Source organism: Phytophthora cinnamomi (genome assembly GCF_018691715.1).
Source record: "Phytophthora cinnamomi strain GKB4 chromosome Unknown Contig39, whole genome shotgun sequence".
In the NCBI taxonomy this organism is placed as follows: domain Eukaryota; phylum Oomycota; class Peronosporomycetes; order Peronosporales; family Peronosporaceae; genus Phytophthora; species Phytophthora cinnamomi.
The window spans coordinates 449,238-468,724 of record NW_027150972.1 but is presented as its reverse complement, the minus strand read 5'-3'; the positions used below and the strand labels follow the sequence as shown (position 1 = coordinate 468,724).

At 55.3% G+C, this 19,487-nt stretch overlaps 6 protein-coding genes across 6 annotated transcripts; 2 read left to right on the top strand and 4 right to left on the bottom strand.

Annotated features, from left to right (window-relative positions):
- Positions 1-738: 738 nt before the first annotated feature.
- IUM83_10613 (putative membrane protein, predicted efflux pump) lies at positions 739-2,157 on the bottom strand (the record flags this gene model as incomplete). The annotated part of the gene is made up of 1 exon (XM_067935126.1): positions 739-2,157. The coding sequence occupies one exon, from the start codon at positions 2,155-2,157 to the stop codon at positions 739-741; it is 1,419 nt and encodes a 472-aa protein (XP_067791638.1).
- A 746-nt stretch (positions 2,158-2,903) lies between these two features.
- On the bottom strand, positions 2,904-3,704 carry IUM83_10612 (uncharacterized protein; the record flags this gene model as incomplete). Its single annotated transcript, XM_067935125.1, has 2 exons — positions 2,904-3,473; positions 3,555-3,704. 2 exons carry the CDS (start codon positions 3,702-3,704, stop codon positions 2,904-2,906), a joined length of 720 nt encoding a protein of 239 aa, XP_067791637.1.
- A 5,885-nt stretch (positions 3,705-9,589) lies between these two features.
- On the top strand, positions 9,590-10,534 carry IUM83_10611 (Bzip transcription factor; the record flags this gene model as incomplete). Its single annotated transcript, XM_067935124.1, has 1 exon — positions 9,590-10,534. The coding sequence occupies one exon, from the start codon at positions 9,590-9,592 to the stop codon at positions 10,532-10,534; it is 945 nt and encodes a 314-aa protein (XP_067791640.1).
- Positions 10,535-10,763: 229 nt separating this feature from the next.
- IUM83_10610 (uncharacterized protein) lies at positions 10,764-11,714 on the top strand (the record flags this gene model as incomplete). The annotated part of the gene is made up of 1 exon (XM_067935123.1): positions 10,764-11,714. The coding sequence occupies one exon, from the start codon at positions 10,764-10,766 to the stop codon at positions 11,712-11,714; it is 951 nt and encodes a 316-aa protein (XP_067791639.1).
- A 1,098-nt stretch (positions 11,715-12,812) lies between these two features.
- On the bottom strand, positions 12,813-16,703 carry IUM83_10609 (transcriptional regulator ATRX; the record flags this gene model as incomplete). Its single annotated transcript, XM_067935122.1, has 1 exon — positions 12,813-16,703. The coding sequence occupies one exon, from the start codon at positions 16,701-16,703 to the stop codon at positions 12,813-12,815; it is 3,891 nt and encodes a 1,296-aa protein (XP_067791519.1).
- Positions 16,704-17,066: 363 nt separating this feature from the next.
- IUM83_10608 (RNA binding activity-knot of a chromodomain) lies at positions 17,067-19,253 on the bottom strand (the record flags this gene model as incomplete). Its single annotated transcript, XM_067935121.1, has 1 exon — positions 17,067-19,253. The coding sequence occupies one exon, from the start codon at positions 19,251-19,253 to the stop codon at positions 17,067-17,069; it is 2,187 nt and encodes a 728-aa protein (XP_067791520.1).
- Between the last annotated feature and the right edge of the window lie 234 nt (positions 19,254-19,487).

The window sequence follows — 19,487 nt, the reverse complement described above, 5'->3', positions numbered from 1 at the left end:
GCCTTGACCTTGGAGGGGTTTTACGGCCACGCAGCCGCAAACAACCTCAACGTGAATGTTGAATGCTAATGCCGCTGTCCAAGTGAGCATACGTCGAGCTTGGCAGGAATGCTGCACTGGTCGCACAAAGGATATCATGCTTGGTCACATTTGATACAGTCACCTTGGTACTGTACGGTACCCGCTGGTGGTGGTCCCAGCTCAGGTTCGTCGACGAATTCTACAGTAAATTTCCGATCCATCAGGTCAGGTCAGGTCTCATGACCAGGACCGGCGGAAAGGTTGGTCGTCGTTTTGCTTAACAGAGCCGTTCCTGAATCCCTGCAGGCAAAGCAACGCTCTCTACGCGCGGATCAAGCAGGACGTAATGCATGTAGCGCTTCAATTGTGTTTGAAGAATCTAGGATCCGCAGACGTGGCGCCAAGCGGTTCTTATGATAGATCACCTTAGCACAACTTGGGGCTCTTAAGACCGGGCGAGCAACGTCACCGAGTCCGTGGCGGACCGCAGCAGTGCGTTTACGCTGGGCCTTGACTGAATCTTCTCAACTGAGTATTTGACCTGCGATGCTGCGCCCGAGCAACACGCACAGGGTTCCGGGTGGCTAGTCTTCAACCGCTGCTACATGTACATGTCGATCTTCTTGCGTTCAGAGGTCCGATTACCACTCGAATGCAAACAGCTTGCTCACTTACGGGCACATACAATTTAGTTTATGGGTGGACGGACTTTACAGGCTACTTTTCAGTGATCGACAGGGTGCGCGCGGGGGTGACAAGCTGCTCCCAGCGCACGAGGGCCTCGCCCATGTTCATGCAGACGAACGGCAGTCCAGTGCAGGACGCCGTCTCGCTGCCCACATTCATCAGCCCGCCATACTCAATCTCGATGCTGTTTTCGTCGTCGATCTCCGTGAACGACAGGTAGCTCATGCCTTCGCGCATCCACTCGGCCGCCGGGTCGGGCGTGTGGGTCGTGGCTCGAGGGAAGCACTTGTCCGGGTCCAGAATCGAGCTCAAAATCGTCACGCGGCGCCGCGTATCGCTCTTCCAAACGAACCCCATCGTATCTGGTGTCGCGTCGATCACGCAGTCCTCCACCTGGACGACCATGCACACGAACCGCAGGCGCATCACGGCGTTCGCGTCGGGGAACGTCCGCATGAGCACGGACGTGTGCGCATCCACGCGCTGCATTATCCTGGACGTCATGGGCTGCCGGTACATTTGCGTGTACAGCTCGGGCGTGCTGATGATCCGCCACGTCGCGTTTGCGAGCGTGTCCCCCGTGATGCGGTCTCCGTTGGTGTCCACAGCTTTGATGCGCTTGGTGAACCGGTGCTGCATCCTGACTGTGCGCGTGTCAAATTCACCCTCCTCATGCATGGAGAAGTAGACCTGCCAGCCGAAGGCCTCGTTGTAGAGCTTCCTGGCGCCGAGGCCGCCCAGCACCTCCTGCATCTTCTGGTATCCCCTGAACGCCAGATCGTGGCACGCGTCCGTGGCCAGAGGCTGGTAGAAGATGACGGGCTCGTCCTCGGAGAAGACGACCCATCTTCCCTCTCCTCCTGCTCCTCCGTGCTGCATCATGGCCTCGTCCGCCTCGAGCGCGCCGTACTTGGGCAGCCGCTCGTGCTCGACGCCCAGCAGCTTCATGAACCGCTGCCACTCGCGGAAGCGCTCGGTGAGCCTGCGGTTCTCCTCGGTGATGGTCTCCTGCTGCAGCACGAGGCTCAAGTAGCGCCTCTGGATGAGGCGCGCGGCCGTGCTCTGGCCCTTCCAGGCGCGCGCGTCCTCCTCTTCCTCCTCTACTAGTGACAAGTACTTGCGCTCCTCCTCTAGGCTAGGAAACGTCTCGACGCCGCGCGCGTCGCCCTCGTCGCGCAGGCTCTTGAGCTGGCCCGAGAGCCGCGCGATGGCCTGCTCCAGCTCGCGCGTGAGGCGCTCCACCTCCACGCGCTTGAGCTCGATGCTCTGCTTCTCGGCCAGCCGCTGGCGCTGCATGCGGTCCCGGTGGCGCGCGCGCCGCTCGTCCGCGGGCAGGCGGCGGCTCTTGGGCTTGAGCGGGTTGGCGCCGGCCGGCGCCTTGGGGCGCGCCGTCTTCTTCTGCACGGGCGAGAGCTCCAGCTCCAGCAGCGGCTCCAGCCCCAGCTCCATGGTCTCCGCTCGACGGACGCAATTCCGGACTGACGGAGGCGACAGACGCGAACTGGGCTCCGAATGACTTGGGATTTCTATTACGCGCTGCGCCAGCCTGTGATTGTGCCGGTGGACGCTTCTATGCCGACGGGAGCCATGCAGCTCGAGATCGTCACGCGCTTCAACGCTGTGAGGGACCTCGGTTGATCCGTGTTGACGTGCAGGCCTCACAGGTCTGACGTGAGCTCGCACGGTACAGTATCGTGCATCTAGCATGTGACTCTCGTCCAGGCAGAACTGAGCTCTCTACAGTACGCTGGCTGCGTTGTCGCGCGTGGCAGATCCGTTAAGCGCGTCTCGATTTACTCTCATCAGCAGCGCAGGATGTCCTCGATCCACCTCCAGTCACGTCAGGCGGGCTTTTCTACCTAAGTTATCTTTACCTGCGTACTGCAATTGACACGTCAAGTGCCCGGCCGGGTCTTTGCTGCGGATCTGCACAGCCGGCAACGTCGATCCGAGACGAATCCACTCGGCTGAGCTGAGCCATGCACTCACTGTCATGGCAATTTCTGTTGATACATACTGTCCACCGTTAATCGATGAGTACGTTAGTCAAAGTAGAACACGAGATCTCTTTTTTTCGGTAGACGAGCATGCGTTTCATAGGCATGCTCGAGTATCTATGTATTAGAAGTCCTACCAACCAAACAAGGATCAAGCTGGGAGCACTGCGCTCCCCGTCAGTCTAGACTCGAGCAATATTAATTCTGGGAGCAATCCCCGATCACCACGCACAGCGCTCCGATGACGTCGAACTCGGCGGCGTGGTCGACGAGCTGCCCTTGCGCGTTGAAGTACGCCATCATGCGCAGCGAGCACGAGAATTTCTGTCCGATGAGGTGTGATACCAGTACTTCGTCTTGGAAAAGTCTGGGTAAGATGGCGGTGATCGCGTCGCGCTTGAGACGCCCCGTGAACTCGCCCGTGGACTCGATAACGCAGCAGCCGCTCGGGCCGCAGCGTTGCTGGGCCTCGGAGGTGCAAATCGCGGCGCTGTGGTTGTCCGTCTCGGTGTGGTCAGTGTGACTCACCAGCCGAATGGATTTGACGGTGTACGAACGGTGCGTGAAGAGCAGCTTGAAGTTCTTCCAGGTCTGCATGAAGCCCGGGACGTCGTCGCGACCACCAGCGGAGGAGTTGGTCAGGCGGTCATGCACGCGAAACAAGAAGAGGTGGCGGTCGTCTGGCTGCTCCTCGTTCGTCCCACAAGTTTCGTCGCAGAACAAGCGGAAGAGCCGAGCAACCATGCCCACGGCCTCGCCCGCCTCGTGCTGCCGCGCGATGGTCAGACGTGTGATATACAGATCACGGCATTCTTGGAGGTAGCGCACCTGCTACTTGAGATTGTTCACGTCCAGGGTCAAGTTGAACGTGCGAGACTCCAACGCTTCGTTGTCAAGGCGACGCTGGCGCTGCTTTGAGCTCAGGCGGTACGGGCGCTTGCGGTCCTTGTCGGGGATAACCGAGAGCGTCGTGGCCGGTGTCGCAGCTGTCGACCGCATGGTCTTTTTGGCAGGTCTCTTGTCGGTTTGGGGTGAACGTTGGATGGTGCTAGGTCCCTCGTTTGGGTTGTCGCCGGTGTCGCACAGCAAGAATTGTATCTCGTGTCTAGCATTTGGCTGCGAGTTTTGGTTTTCGGTATCGCCGTTGTATGTGTTCAAGAAGTGCATCGACTTATCGTGCACAGTGAATTTGAATCCGGGAGTGACGTGTTCCTCGTGCGGATTACTCAGCAGGTTAGCGAAGTTCATCAAAGTGTAGTGGAGTGCTTGAAGCAGATTGGAAAATGAGTCGGCCAACGTTTTGCAAACTGGAGTTTTCGATGAGGTTGGACAACACGGACAGCGGCTCTTTCCACCCGCTGAGTTGTTGTGGTGTGTACTTACATGTATTGTAGTGTCATCACGACCGCGTGGAAATTGTGAAAGTCATGACGCCAGTGAGAGACGGCGGAAGAAGCGTACGATCCTATTCACTCAATTTGGGTCCACTGGCGCTAAAGACGTCAGTCAGTTCGTCCATGTTGAGAGTTCTGCGTCGATGTCAGGTGTTTGTAATGCTTATTTGTAACGTAGTTGACAAGAATTGTGAGAAGAGGGGTCTCAATACGTATCGGAGCGCCAGCTTCAATTTGTAGCATTGCAGGGTACCGACAGTGTTTCAGATAGATGTGGGAGGAATTAAATCCGCAATAACAAACCCAATTTACGCCAAACTTTGGTGGCCAAAGGAAAGTGAAGCAGTATCAAATTGCGCAACAAAGGAAATGCGACGGAAATCTCGCGCTGGTCGTCGAGGTCATTTGCTTCTTTGATGCGTGGGCGGTAGAGACAGGAGGGTGGCATTGTTCAGTTCAAGATACCCGTCGTTCGCTTCGTGAACATTTTCCGTAAACCTTGAATCGCCTATAGGGAGCATTAACGAAGGTGGACGAATAATTCTCAACACCCTTAGGTTCAGCAAATGCAGTGGTGAAGGGGCCAGTTTAAGTGTATTGTGCGTTTGCACGTGTTCATGACCGTCGACGTGGAAGTTGTTATTGCACGTCGAGGAAAAGTACTGCCCCATCCATCTTCTTGGTGCATCATTAAAAATGTCCATAACATTCATGGTGTGTGTTGTGCGTGATCACTTCAGCAACAACGTCGATCTTCCACATCGTGTGCAATAGCAAAAGAGAAACAAATCAACCTGCAACGGGATCCTGCGAAATCAGACCGAAGAAATAACAAGATCAAGCAAAATTCCCTATAAACAGTGTTTGTCCTATGGGTTTGGTTCCATAATGGGCCATCGTTCAAAGCGTTAGCTTCATACAGTGGTTAACGATTTTGACGCTAGTAGGTTTAGTTTTTTATGTTTAGACAGTGGTTTTGGCCTCAACTTGTTTGCGTAGTCTACAATTCTCAATCCGAAGAGTAAAATTTGGTTCTTGCTCTGCGAAGACAACGGATCCGATTCCACAGGAAACCAGGACGAGAAGATTAGCTGCTGTTTGCTTTAAAAAAATCTCGCAACATTTCTTTCTCAGTCAGGATGATATTTATGCGTGGCCGGGTAATTGTTACTAGCGCGTCCATCGAAAGTTTATTGCCGCACTTGGCTTTGTAGGACGGTGGACTTATTGGAGCGTTAAGATCTTCGAGCATAACATTTCATGGCCAATTTTCGCACGCGTTGGTATCTTGCAATTAGTTTGTCTGTAGTTTAGTTCAAAAGGTAGCCTATATCGTACCGACTTTTTGCGCTCGACGCCTCGCTAACCCCTTCGGAAGAACCATCTCCATCAGCTGATATTTCACTTGACGTTTCTGTTTTGTCGCCAATAGAATGCAAAGCAGTGGCCGATACGTTAGGAAGCTCAGTGAAGCGCTCGTTCGGAGCTATACCCGTGTTTCGACTAGAATTCACTTCCACGATTGCTTGCAGTGCGGCAAAGGCATCCGCCTCCAGGACGTGCTTCACAATTTTCCTCCTTACATCAAAATATACGAATATGCGCGCAGGGAAGTTCATGGTTTGCAGCGTGAGCGACGCCGTGAAGCCTTCATCAGACAGCAGATTCGGGAACATCGCAGCTACCATCGCCCGAGTCGGTTTTCCCGTGAACGCACCGATCAACTCCACCACACACCCGCCAGGACCGGGCGCTTGGCTGCGTTCGTGCATTGTGACACTGTCATATTCGACGTCGCCTTCTTCGATGAACGTAATGATACGAGTCGAGGTCTCTGTGAACCTCCAGTGGTGGAACCTGTTGTTGTAGCACCCCCACTGCCACATGAAGAACGGGAGGCTTCCTTTGGCGTTCATGTCGGGTCCCAGCATGCACGGATCGACGTGAGACAGAAATGCTGTCAGTTCATTGCACGTCCGGCGTCTCGTAAGTGCGCCAAAGACTCGCATGTACCGCTCCATCACGCGGTAGATGTCGTTCTCGAATTGTTGTCGGGCTACTATCAGCCTCGTAACGTGTAAGTCGCGGCGCTCTTCTAGCAACCTGATCAACTGCTGAAGGTCGTTGATATCCAACGTCAAATTGAGCACTCGAGACTCGAATGCAGCATGAGCATCTCGCTCCGCTTTCTGCTTAGCACTCAAGTAGGTTTTGTGTTTGCGAATGGACTCAGTTGTAGTACTACGCTTGCGCTTGGGTTTCACGCTGGGTTTCCTCGTCGACTGCTGCCTGGGTGCTGTGTTTCGCGTGCTGTTTCCCGCTTGAGACGCTGTTCCTGGAAAATTAGCTGCAACACAGAGGGTATCTGGTAGCTGAGACCCTGAAATCACGGGATCGAGTCGCGGGGTAAATTCTCCTTGGCAAGGACCAAGCAAGTCTGAGATATTCATTTCTTGCGAGGGAATAGCACGCGACTTGTTGCCAGTTCACTGCAATAGTAGAAATGAACGAGCAGCGCCCAGTTGGCTCCTGCGAGAAGTGTCCAGCGAGGTGGAATTTAGAAGAAATCTGTGGTCGGTCTGGTGGGCAGTTGTAAGAGAATCTGGTGCAGTTGGGGCATTCCCGTGCGCTTTTAAGCGCTTAACCAACAGTACGTGAGCTGGTGTTGAATTCTCCAGTATCATCGTCGCAATATATTCTTTAATTTTCCGCACGGGTGACTTCGGTTCCAACGGATAGCACGCCTCCACGAAACCCTTTCACTACCAGAGCTTTTAACATAGAATCGCGTTGCTCGTCGAGTCAACAATGCAGTGAGTTGTCATCGAGCCTTTTAACCCTGTGTTTGTGTAGTTACCGGTAGCATAAATTGTTTAAATGTTGGTTCAGAATCTACTGACCAGTGGTAAGCCATCGCTCGCCTGGCCAGCTCCACTTCCAGAGCGCGAGTAGCGGCGCTCCAGCGCTGGATTGTGGCAACGGCACACCTGGTGGAATTTGGCCGTTCCGTGTTGGTAGCAGGTGAAAGTAGTTTTCTGACACTGTGTTGAGGAATCCAGGGGTGCCGCGAGTCTCCAACCCAAGTTCATCGTCCTCATCGTTTTGATCAGAGGCAACGTCGTGAATACCTCGCTCATTCACGCTTTTTGACTGATTAATTTGCACAGCTGGATTCCAACTAGCAAGTAGTTGGGCACGAAGCGACTGCAGCGCTTCAAAGCGCACTCGAGCCAAGCATTGCTTTGCCAAGTACAAACGCACAAGGCACTGGATCTGAATGGCTGCTTGAGTCTTCAGAGCGTGTCTCGCTTGCAACTTAGGCAGCAAAAAGTAAGCAATTCTCTTCGCTGTCGCCGCGCGGGATAGTGTTGTGGCTGCGGTTGCTTCCTGTAGGTCGGGAGTTGGTTCTTCTTCACCGACATACGCGGATATACCGAGACGCTGTTGGATATCTCCTAGCCCCGAGAGGATAGCAGGCGGCTCGACGTCACCAACGCTGGCATTGTTATCGTACTGCTCGTCATCCTCTTCAGGTTCAACAGTAAAACTCGGAGCGTCGTCCTCCATAGATTTTTCATCGACCTCGTTGGGTAATGCGGAGCTCTCCAAGGCAGTGATTTGGTTGTCCTGCGCTGAAAATTCCGGTGGGGGGTCATTTCGAGCTGTTGAGGTCTGCTTCTCATCCACAGGAGCAACCACAGCCAAGTCTTCGAGCTTTTCTGTGGGGCGGTCCTGCTGGGGTAGAATACAGTCGCTATCCACACAAGAAGAAAGTTTTCCCTCCAGCTTAGCGTTATTCTCGCTAAGCATTAGACACGTCGGGGCAGCATCCTTCGCCATATTGCCAACGTCGTCTTCAGGCAATCCCATGGTAGTCCTCGGCGTTTCAGTAGGATCAAGATCGTTCCTGACGAACGGAGTGCAAGTCCCAATCGCCTCGACATGGTCACGCGCAGTGTTCGGATACGATGCACTCGTCTCGTGGCAGCAGGGCTCACTGGTCTGAGTGTTATCTTCCGAAACGCTGGCGCCGCTTTCAGATTTCGGGTCGGCCCCCCTCTTCGAGCTCTTTCGCCACGACTGATACCTACGCAGCAGCTTGAGACGCGCTTTCTGCAGCACACTCGCCCGCTCAAGTTGACGCTGCTCTTCCTCACGCAAACGGCAGTTCTGGCGATACTTCCTGTAGTATCGTCGCACAGTCCGTGCCGCGGATGAACGAGTGAAGCGCTCAATCTCCTCTAGCCGAGCGACTTCTGCCAGTTTTCGCAGTCGCTCCACCGCAAGAATTCTCCTGCAGACTCGTTGAATCTTAATCGCAGCTTGGTGTCGCTGCAGTTGCTTTGCCTGCCGACGTCGAGCCAGAAACCTGAGCGCCATGATCTGGATCACGGCCGCGCTTCGAAACTCGAGGCGATATCTTACTACGCGCTCGGCCGCACCCGCATAACTGTGAGTCAGGTTTCTGCGAGCAACGATACCTACAAGACGGCGATAACGCGCGAGCGTTGAGCCTCGAATACCCTTTGTCATCATAATACGGCGAATATATCGCCTCCACTCCGGCCGACGGCTCTGGATTTGGTTTTTGCACGGGCTAGAGCGCTTGCATGTTGGTACAACAGGCGTCTCCGGTTCATCGGACTCGCTATTGGTGCTGTCATCACGACTCTCGCCTCTCTCACTCAGCACTTCGCTCGAGTCTTTACCAGCTAAAACCTCGTTGATAGCAGCTTGAAGCGGTCCAGGAAGTGGCCGGCGTTGGGTTCGGGTCTTTTCAAAGCTGGCCGGGTCTAGTGGCGCCAAGCGCTCGGCGCTGCTATGAATTCGTGATGCACTATTGTTGTTGTTGCTGCTGCTGGACAGCAATTTGGCGCTCGTCATGGCACGCAGTTGGCTGCGACTGTAGTTTTCTCGCTCATTGTTCTCGAGCTGCGCGACCAAGAAAGCGTGCAGCGAGGTGCTGCGTGCCCCCACACCAGGCATGCTAGACTGCTGGCCACTGGGACGTCGAGACAAGACGGGAAGAGTTACTGCCGGCTCCTTCCGATGGAGGTGGGTGTTCGCCCTCTTCTGGCGCGGGGCTTTCGACCACAACGGTCTGGACGCTGCAGCACTGGAGAACGCGTCCATGCTGGTCGATGAAGGTGATATTCTGCAGTCGACTGAGAAAGCTTGTTATATTTGTCGAGGGGTGGTTACTACTCGACAAATTCGCATCGACAGCCCTGCATTACTGCGTCTCAAGTGTTGCGAATCGCTACTAACGACTCAGTGGTGAAGGTTCATGTGGCCGATACCTCGCAGGGGAGTCCAGTTGAAGTTGGTCCTCCATTTTTGCACAGCGACAAAGGACCGATCAACTCAAGCTCCTTGTGGGAACCGACCGCGCACACACAGCTCGATTAGCGTTTCGCGTCGGCCATTTCGTCTCTCCTTCATTCGTAAACCGACCAGGTAGATCTCAGTGACTCGCTTCCATCCACCACCATGGAGATCGCTCGACTGCTGGACGCGTCTTCCATTGATAATAATACGTGCAAGCATCTACTCAGTCCGCACAAGACCAAGCAGAGCCAACTTGTAGTCGCCACCTGCTTCCCCGAGAGGAAGCGGCGTCGACGGCCGTCAGCTCAGCAGATTCGGGACAAGAACCAGCGCGACGCCGGCAACTCGCTCATTCTCAACCTCACGCTGGACGTGAACGACCTGCGACAGCAAGTGCACGACTGCGTCGTCGAGAAGAGCATCCGCGAGACCAGGATGCTCGTCGCGCGCGAGCAGTTCAACGCTCGGTCGCTGCAGACCGTGGAGCACTTCTTCCACCTGTTCGAGGACGGATACCCCGAGGCGTTCCCAGCGAGAGACCAGAGGTTTCTGTCCGAGCTACTGGACGACAACATCTCGTTCGGCGGAGGCGTCCGCGGCCAAGCCCAGTTCTTCGAGCAGTGGCACCGCTACAAGAAGCTGTTCCTGGTGCGCCATCTCCGCTTCTGCTCGGCGCAGATCATCACGAGCGACACGTCCGGATGCCTCATCGAGTGTCTCGGCGAGTTCGAGGGCCGCGTCACCGCTGCTGCGCTGGAAACCGTGTTCCCTCACGTGCTATGCGATAGAGCCCTCGTGGAGCGAGTGCTGAGCCGCAGCTTCGTGTGTCCGACACGGACCCTCATCAACCTGGACAGGAGCGGCCACGTGGTGCAGTACGACGCCTTCTCCGACGTCTTCGAGGCCATGAGCACTCTGCTAGACTTCAACCCCCTCCGCGTCGTCAAAATGATGGACAACGCCATTATCAGTGAGGAAGGGAGTATGCTGCCGCCCTGTGACGACGATGTTGCCCCATGTTGCAGCTACATGTACCGAGGAGGCCAACTCTCGCCTTCAAGTGGCTCGAGTCTGCCCAGGAATTCCATCGACTTCATCCTGTCGTGAAAAAACTGGTGGACGCTTCTGAACATACACACACACGCAGCGATGATCACTAGAACACCCGTGCATCATTTTGTCCAGCACAGCGCAAGGTACAAGAGGCCTGAGCGTCTCGTGGTCCACGCGCAGTGCAACGCCAGACACGACACTTCATTCCAGAATCGCCACGGTATCCGACGCGACTCCCGCGGTACTTACAGCTGAAAGCAGATTCCAATAGACAAGTTCAAGGATGAAGCTCTCTCGCCTGCTCGACGCAACTACGCATAATAATGACCTTCAACGCAAGAGAGACAATCGAGGTTATGTGGATAACGAGGTGGAGGCTACGGACAGCAGTACATGTACTCTGGTGGTCAAGACTACCAAGAAGAGACGACGGCGCAGACTTTCGTTTCTTTGGAACAAGAACCGGCGAGAGGCCGACAACTCCAGGGTGCTCAACCTCACGCTGGACGTGAACGAGCTCCGGCAGCAGGTGAACAACTGCCTCGTGCAAAAGAGTATCTGGGAGACGCGGCGCCTCGTGGCGCGCGAGCAATTCCACGCGCGGTCGCTGCAGTCGGTGGACCACTTCTTCCAGCTCTTCGGGCACGGCTACCCGGCGGTGCTCAGTGACAATGAGGAGAAGTTTCTGTCGGTGCTGGTAGACGAGAACATCGCTGTCGGTGACGGCGTCAGGGGCCGAGATGCCTTCTACGAGCAGTGGCGCCGCTACAAGCAGGTGTTCAATGTGCGGCGTCTGAGCAACTTCTCGGCGCGAGTCGTTACCAGCGACGATCGCGGCTGCTTGATCGAGTGCTCGGGCGAGTTCGAAGGTCGCGTGACTGCTGCAGCCCTGGAGACAGTATTTCCCAGCGCGTTGGCGGACGAGGCTCTGGTGGAGAGGGTGCGGGACTGCCGCTTCGTGTGCCCCACGCGGACTCTCATCAGTCTTGACTCGAGTGGCTGTGTGGTGCAGTACGATGCTGAGTCCAACGTGTTCGAGGCCATGAGCGAGCTGCTCGAGTTTAATCCCAATGAAGTGGCGAAGCTCATGACGGACGTCAGGATTAGCGAAGGGAGTTTATTACCTCCCGTCGACGACTGCGCGAGTGTGAGCAGTGATTGTGCTCAACAAGAGTACGCCGTTCCCCCGGCTGCCAGCAACTCGAGGAGCTCGATAGACTTCATCTTGTCATAGCAAGAGATACAACACAAGGACAGGTATACAAACAGCAAGCGACTTGTTGTAACGTGCATACTGCACTTGTTAGCGCTGACTCGCAGCTAGAATCGCCCACTACATGAGCAAGCAGGCGCAGTCGTTCCTGAAAAGGTCAACACATCAAATGGCGACCTTCGGACAGCACCAAAGTTCCAACTTATTTCGGTGCCATGAACTCTCATAGCTGCTTGGTGTCTCCATGACTGTGGCTCCGCCCTACGAGTGAGGGTTCATTCAGCCAGAATCGATCTGCCGCTGCTGGTGATTCTGGTGCTTCTGGTGCTGGTGCTAGAAGTGAAACTTCAGACTCATAAGACTCAACACGAAGTCGACAGGCTCAAGATCTTCAGCACGTGAACAATCTGCGGTAGCAGGTGCACGACGGTCTTGTCTTGGTAAAAGAGTTTGTGGGAGACACCTGTTTATACTCGAGAGCAGTTTCACACGCGATCACTGTGGTCTGTGGAGCTCTTCTTCCAGTTCGAAGCTGTTTCCCATGAAAGAAACGTCGTTCCTCGCGACATGGCTGGGCGAGAGCATACCGGCCAGTGGTAGTGTAAGGGTCAAGTGCAGTTCCTTGAGCAGTGGCGTCGGTACAAGAAGCTGTTCACCTTACTCCATACAGATTATCGCTATTAACTCGGCTGGCTGCCTGACCGAGTGTACATGGGGGGGGTGACTGACGACGCTCTGCAATCTGTGTTCCCTTAGGCTCTCGACGTCGAAGCTTATCTGTCCAACGAGGACCTTGTAACTCTAGATGCGATCGGCTGGCTTGTGCAGTTCGATGCGTATTCGTTGTGTTCAAGGGCAAGGGCGAACTGCCACTCATGAAAATAATGATCAGCGAAGCCAGTTTGCATGCCTCCTGTTACCCGACGACGATGGCGGTACTACTTGTTGACAACGGGCTCAAGGTTGTCCAGGAACTCCATTGATTGCCTCTTATCTTGACCAAACGTAAACACGTCAAGCGAACACGAAGCCGCCCTTCACGATCAAGAAATCCAATATATGTCCACCAGTTCTCGCTAGTGGTCGGTCGACTTACTTCACCTTTGCTGCTGATATTGACTACAAAATCTCGATCACGTCGTTTTCGTCGATCACTGCCGCAAGAGCAGCGACGTTGCTGCTAGTCGCTATTCCGTTATTGGTGGGCGTCTTTGGGGGCTCCTCGTCGTCAGAGTCCAGGAGTTCAATGAAGTCGCTGCTACTGTCCACAGTAGTTTGCGGGCTCTGATCGTTGACCGTCGTGGGTGCCGGCGACGGAGTAGTGGTGACAGGTGCCATGGAGTTGATGCCAGTCTTGGAATCAGCAGCATCTGCACCTGTTGCTGACGACTGGGGGGCAGAACGAGAGCCCGTTTCCACCGGAATAAGCGGAAGACCCTTCTCTTTAGCGATTTCATTGCGCAGCCATATATCGTCGTGCAACTCCACGTCGCCTGGTAGCTTATTCAACTTTAGCCACTTGAGTGTCTCCGCCTTGCTCATCGCACTAACAATATCGGTCAGCTGTGAGTTGACTTCGATAGCAAGGGTAGCACCACATTCTTCTGCCTTGCGTTTTAAGTCTTGACAACCCTTAATGCCTCGCCGCAGTACAAGCACATACCGATCCTTGAGTTTCATAGTTAATCGCTCCTGTCTGCGCGCCGCCGCTGCCAATTCTGCGTGCTTTCGTGCCAGCAATTCGCGTTGCTGCTGAACCTTTTGCCGTTGACGCTCCAACTCAGCAAGTTTGTTAGCCCTTTGCTGCTGATCGTGTATTATTTGCAAGTGAGGAGGCAGCACTCGACCATTCTGAACACTCGCGTTCGGAACAGCACCTGCTGTAGTCGATGGTATAATTCCTGAAGCAGGCATGGGGACACCAGGCATGGGGGCGCCGGGTATACGTGCCATAAACGGGTACGGAGCAACAGGGTTTGCCGAAGGAGGTGCTGCCCCCGCTGTCTGTACGGGCTGCTTGCAGTAAACGCATTCGATCGTCGCAGGAACTGGCACATTAGTTGTCGAGATGGGGTAAATCTCGTTCGGCACACGACAATAGTCACACTCCTTCATCAACACACCCTCTCTGCTAATCAGGTGGGTGCCTCCCTTGCGTAGTTTCGTCACCGCCTTGAAGTACGTGTGAGCCTCCAGAATTTCCTTCTGCTCGTCAGGAGAACATTGCTGATCCAGGTCTTCTTCAAACATCGTTTCTTGCTCAAACCAATCGATAATGCATCTTCTATCAGCCAACATGCCGGCAGCACTGATTTCTCCACTTTCACTGGTTGTCGAAGCTGTCGTAGCTCTGTCCCGCATTTCAGTCAAAATATTTTCGAGAACGGAATCCTCGTGAGGAATGGCTTGAACAGCTAGTTCTTCGTCATCCGCTGCCTTTCCCTGAGCATGAAGCAATGAGTCCTCAAAGTCATCGATGCTGAAGTATTTTTGAAGCTCCGACGACATGAACTTTCTTTCGGTTGTCTTTTCGTCCACAATACGCTTGGCAACGCCCTCTTTGCGAATTTGCAAGTCATACACTTTTTTCTCCATCGTGCCCATTGTCACAAAGCGATACACGAACACTGGCTTAGTCTGTCCAAATCGATATGAACGACACATTGACTGGGAGTCGTTGCACGGGTTCCAACACACGTCGAAAATAATAATTCTGTTGCCCGCGCAAAGGTTGATACCCTCCCCGCCTGCTTTCGTCGAAATCATAATCAAGTCAACATCTTCTTCCAGGTCATTAAATTGGGCAATCTGACGGAATCGGTCTTGCGGTGATGTACTTCCATCAATCCGCAAGTAGTTGAGCCGCTTCGCGTGGCGTCGCTGGTACTTGTTATGCTTAGAGATCATTACTCCAATAGTGTTCAACGTCGGAATACTTTGCGAGAAAATAATCACGCGGTCACCAACGTCTTGACACGCAGATAAGAGTTCCATTAGGATCATCATCTTGCCACTGGACTCTAGCTGACTCGGGACATACTTTTCCATGAATTCCTGGGCAAACTTCAAACGATGCCATGCTCCACCCATTGGAGGTGCAGTAGGCTTAGGTGCTCGCGTGGTATTGCTGGGTGTATCCAGCATATTCAAGAGCGCTGCTTCATCATCGTCGTCGTCGTCATCGTCGTCATTAATAACGCGAGGGCCGTGTGACTGCTCAGGCGTACTGCGTCTATTTGCGCTCGACCTCGGCGCTCTAGAGCTGGGTGCATCGTCATACGGATCAAAATCATTTCCACCGTCCTCAACGCCGAAAATGTCCGATACGCCGCGCTTCGACTTCTTGCTGGACCCATTACGTTCTTCTTCTTCCAGCCGCTTGTAGGTATCGCATATTACATCGGGGTGGTTTGAAATGGCCAACGCAATGTGGTAGCCACCGAGAACATCCACCTTGTCAGAATTGCCGCGAGTCGGCACTCCACGCTGGAGAAATTCCCGATACAACTGAGCTTGTGCATCAGTTAGTTTGCACATCAGCACATATTCCTTCTTGGGTGGTAATTGTTTGAAGAGGTATTGCTGGTCTCGGCGTAGTACGAGCGGCTTTAGCTCCCGTGTAAGGACAAAAGCCCTGCGGCGAGCCAATCGCAAATCAGCCTCCGAGCTGTCAATACACTGCCCGTTCGTGATAGGGGCCACAAATCGGTTTTTGAACTCCTCCAGGGATCCAAGATAGTCTGGTCGCGCGAAATTGACCATTGTCCAGTACTCCTCCAGGTGGTTCTGCAGTGGGTAGCCCGTTAAAATGATGCGTCGTGGCGTCTTGACGTGCGCTAGAGCCTTAACCATTTTGGACTTATGATTCCTGACACGGTGGCCTTCATCCAGCACGATAAGATCTGGTCCTGGGTCGCTCAAACACGAGTAGACCTGTTTGATCAAGTGCGAGTACTTCTGGTTGCCCGCTGCGATCTTCTCCTCGCCACTCGATTGGAGCACCAGGAGGCGGTAGAGTTCGTAGCCCATAATAAGTAGACCCCCGCGCTTGTGCCACCGTTTGACGACCTGCACGCGGTCACTCATTTTCTTCTCACGACTCGACTCCAGCGTGTGCAGTCCGATACGTCTTGCTTCTTTCTTGCCCAGCCACTTGACGACTTCGGCTTCCCAGTTTCTCACGCAAATCGTCGGCGCCAAGATCAGCACGTGCTTGTGTCGCGGCTTGATGTTCCCATCCTCGTCCAGCGTCTTCTTGCTCAAGAACGCCTGCACCGTCGTGATAACCTGCAGCGTCTTGCCGAGGCCCATGAAGTCCGCCAGCACGCAGCCGAAGCCCACGGGCTCCACAGCCACGTGGTTCCACAGAAACCTCGCACCCTTGATCTGGTGGGGCTTGAGAATGTTCACCAGGTCCTTGTAGACAAAGATCGGGGCGTCCTCGGTGCCCTCCTCCCCGTCCGGCGGCGTGCCGTCGGTCGACGCGGGGTTGAGGCACAGCATCTTCTCGTTCTGCTCGTCCTCGTCCGCCGGCACCGCCAGCTGGTCCTCCGACAGCTCCGAGAAGTTGCCGAGGATGGCGTCGATCCGCTGCGCGCGCTTGGCCTCGGCCTCCCGCGCCCTGCGCGTGCTGTCGTCCAGGTCGGCGTCGTCCATCACCTCCGCGATCTTGCGGCGGCGGTTCCAGCGCTCGGCGCGTGCTGACGGCTGCGCGTCGTCGGCCTTGCGCTTCCTGCTGCTGTTCTTCTTCTTCTTCTTGGACGCGCTGTAGCTCTGGTGGCGGCCTCTGGGCTGGAAGAAGGCGCCGATGGAGCCCTCTTCTTCTTCTTCTTCTTCATCTTCTTCGTCTTCGCTCTCGATGGCGTCGTTCTCTTCTTCTTCCTCTTCATCCTCCTCTTCTTCGTCGTCTTTTTCAACGGCGCTGGGGTCCCACTCGGCCTCGCCCTCGTCCGTGCTGTGCGCCGTGTCCTCCTCCTCGTCCATCAGGATGTCGATCTCCTCCGACGACATGGCTCCTGCTCCTGCTGCTCCCTGCGCTGCGGCGACCAACTGGCACGCCTCGAGCGGGTTTTGGCGCGTGCGGAATGGACTTTTGCCGCGCTTTGCGGAATGGACTTTCTTTTGCGGAAACATGATCATCACTCTGAGTCCATACTTGAAGCAAGTGAGATCGGCTTTCGCGGGGCGGCCGCCAGAATATGAAAACGAGTTCAGTACCGTAACGACGCGTCTATTTCCGTGCCCAATCTCTGGAGCGAAGTTGAAGTGAAGTGGGTCCCTCCCTGCTGGTGAAATGCGGGTGGTTGGCTATTGGAAGCCCGGGCACCTACTTACTTTCTGCTGCCCGAGCGGTCACTACATGGCCCTAGTTAGCTACAGTACAAACTCATAGAGAACGTTTTCGGCCGGCGTGTCCGCCGGGTCGCCCTTGCTCTTGGTCGGCGACGTCTCCGCGGACGCGGTGCCCTCGGCGGCCTTCTCCACGGTGTCAGGCGAGGTCACGTCGTTGCTCGGCGCCACTGCTGGCGCTGCGGAACTGGTTTCGCTCTCCTTGGCACTGGTGGTTTCGTCCTTGGTGCTGTCGCCTTCGCCACTTGCTTCCGAGCCTGTTGTGGCAGTCTCGCCTGCTTTCGGTGACCCCTTGTCGGGCTCCGCCGAGTCCGCGCCTGTCACGTCCTTCCAGCTCGTGACCGAGGAGGTGCCGTCTTCGCTCTGTGTCTCCTTCAGCTGCTGCTCCCAGACCGCAGCACTCGCGGCCATGAAGGCTTGGTTGGCTGCCAAGGCGCGTACGTTCCGCTCTCGTGTCAGCATCAGCTGCTGGTAATATGCCTGCACGTGCGCTTGCTGTCGACGACGCTCCTCCAGCGCAGTCAGACGCTCCTGAATTATCCGCGGATCCATGATGCCACCCTGGAGTGGGATCGTGCTCAGGTCTTCACTGCCGGCGACGCTCATTGACAGGCTATTTGCCAGCATTATCTGCTGGTGGTAGTAGTACTGTTGCAGTTGTCGCTGATACTCTTCTGCCGCCGCGAGCTCCGCGTTGACTGCCGCAAGATTGGTAGCTTCAACTTCTTCAGCATCAGCTGAGTTATGGGGTGTATCCGTTGTCGTCGCTACGGTTTCTGTTTCCGCTTCGTCTTGTAATGACTGCTGGAAGCCCGCTTGACTGGCGTTCAGTTGTTCCATCTGTTGCCTTTGCTGCACGCGTAGCCGGAAGATAGCGGCCAGCTTCTCTCGTGTAGCACTGCCCAATCCACCCCGACCTGAGCAAGGCGGTAACGGGACTGTCTTTACTGCAGATGCTGGTTTACTTGCGGCCTTGTTGGCAGCGCCACCCTTCTTGGGCTTCTTGGACTTGTTCGCTGGGCTACGTTTAGCCCCAGTAGGTGTCGAGGCAGTTAGCTCCACTTCATCTTTACTCGCATCTCGTTTCCGCTTTGACCCACCAGGACTCTCATTGTCACCTTTTCGACGGCTCTTGGTTTTCGTAGTGGCTCGCTTTTTAGTGCGACTCGAAGAAGCTTCCTCTTCCTCCTCTTGGTCCTCCTCAGCATTTTCCTCCTCAGCGTCGTCGTTGGATGCCTCACGCCCTTCGACCTCTACTTCCAGTACCAAGTCTGCCGTTTCAGTATCGTTCTTGCGCTCACTATCTTCATCTGTCGTCCCCACAGCAACTTGAACGCGCCTTGGTGCTCGTCTAGCAGGCGACGACTTCGAAGACACTTTCTTCCCAGCACGCGGAGACTTTGTTGCAGTGTTTTTCGCAGTTTTCGCGTTTTTCGAACTCTTCTTCACGATTCGTTTTGCTGCCGGCTGTGCTTCTTCAGTCTCTACGACCTGCTCATTGTATCGCTTGCGATCCGTGCTGACACTCTCTAGCGCTTTCCGTGCTGCCTGCCGTGCCTTAGGCGACAAGGCCGTGCGTTTCTTAGCTTTCGTCGTCTTGGGCTTGGTCTTCCCGCTCTGGCGTTGCGCAGCCGCCTCCTCCTCGGTGGCAAAAAGTGCGATGTCGCCGTCCCAGCTCACGTCCTTCTTCTTCGCCACGCCGCTGTGGCTGCCGTGAGCCGCCACCTCCTCCAGCGGCACCCACGCGTCGAACCTCGCGTTCCAGCCCATGTAGTGCACGAAAAGCAGCTCCTTGACCGGGTCCAGATCCAAGATCCTGGCCTCAGCGTACTGCTTTCCTCGGTAGTGCACATCCACCATCAACTGGTAGCCGTGGAGTTTGGACACGTCCACGGCGGGCGTCTCATTCTCCCCCTTCTGCTGCTTCTCCTCCTTCTTCTTGATCTTCTTATGGCTGCGGCTCTTGTTCTTCTCGTCGCCCCCGTTCTCTGTCTGCTTGGGCGACGTCTTGGCTGCGCGGCTACGAGCTGCGGGGCCTGAGGCGTCGGCCACCACCTCGCAGATCTTGGCACTCGCGCGCACGGCGGCGCGTCTCTTGGGCGTCGGTGGCGGGAGAAATGGCGCGTCCTTCTTCTCCTTCTCCTCCTTTTCCTTATCCTCCACGGGCTCGGGCGGCATCGTGGAGCGCAGCAGCCTCCGGGTCACATACATGGTCACGCGGTATCTCGGCTCTACAGCACCGTCTCGAGGCCGGGAGAGCTCGTCTGGGGCCGCTTTAGCCGCTTTAGTCTAGGCGTGCAGCAGCGCGGACGTTGCGGGAGTGTATTGCGCCCCTCGGAGCAGCGGCGCGCGTCCAGCAGAGACGTCCAGCTCACCTCGTGGCTCCGCGGCGAATGCTAATGTGGGCGGCAGTTTGCCCGTGAAGGGTCGCGGCTGCGGGGTTCG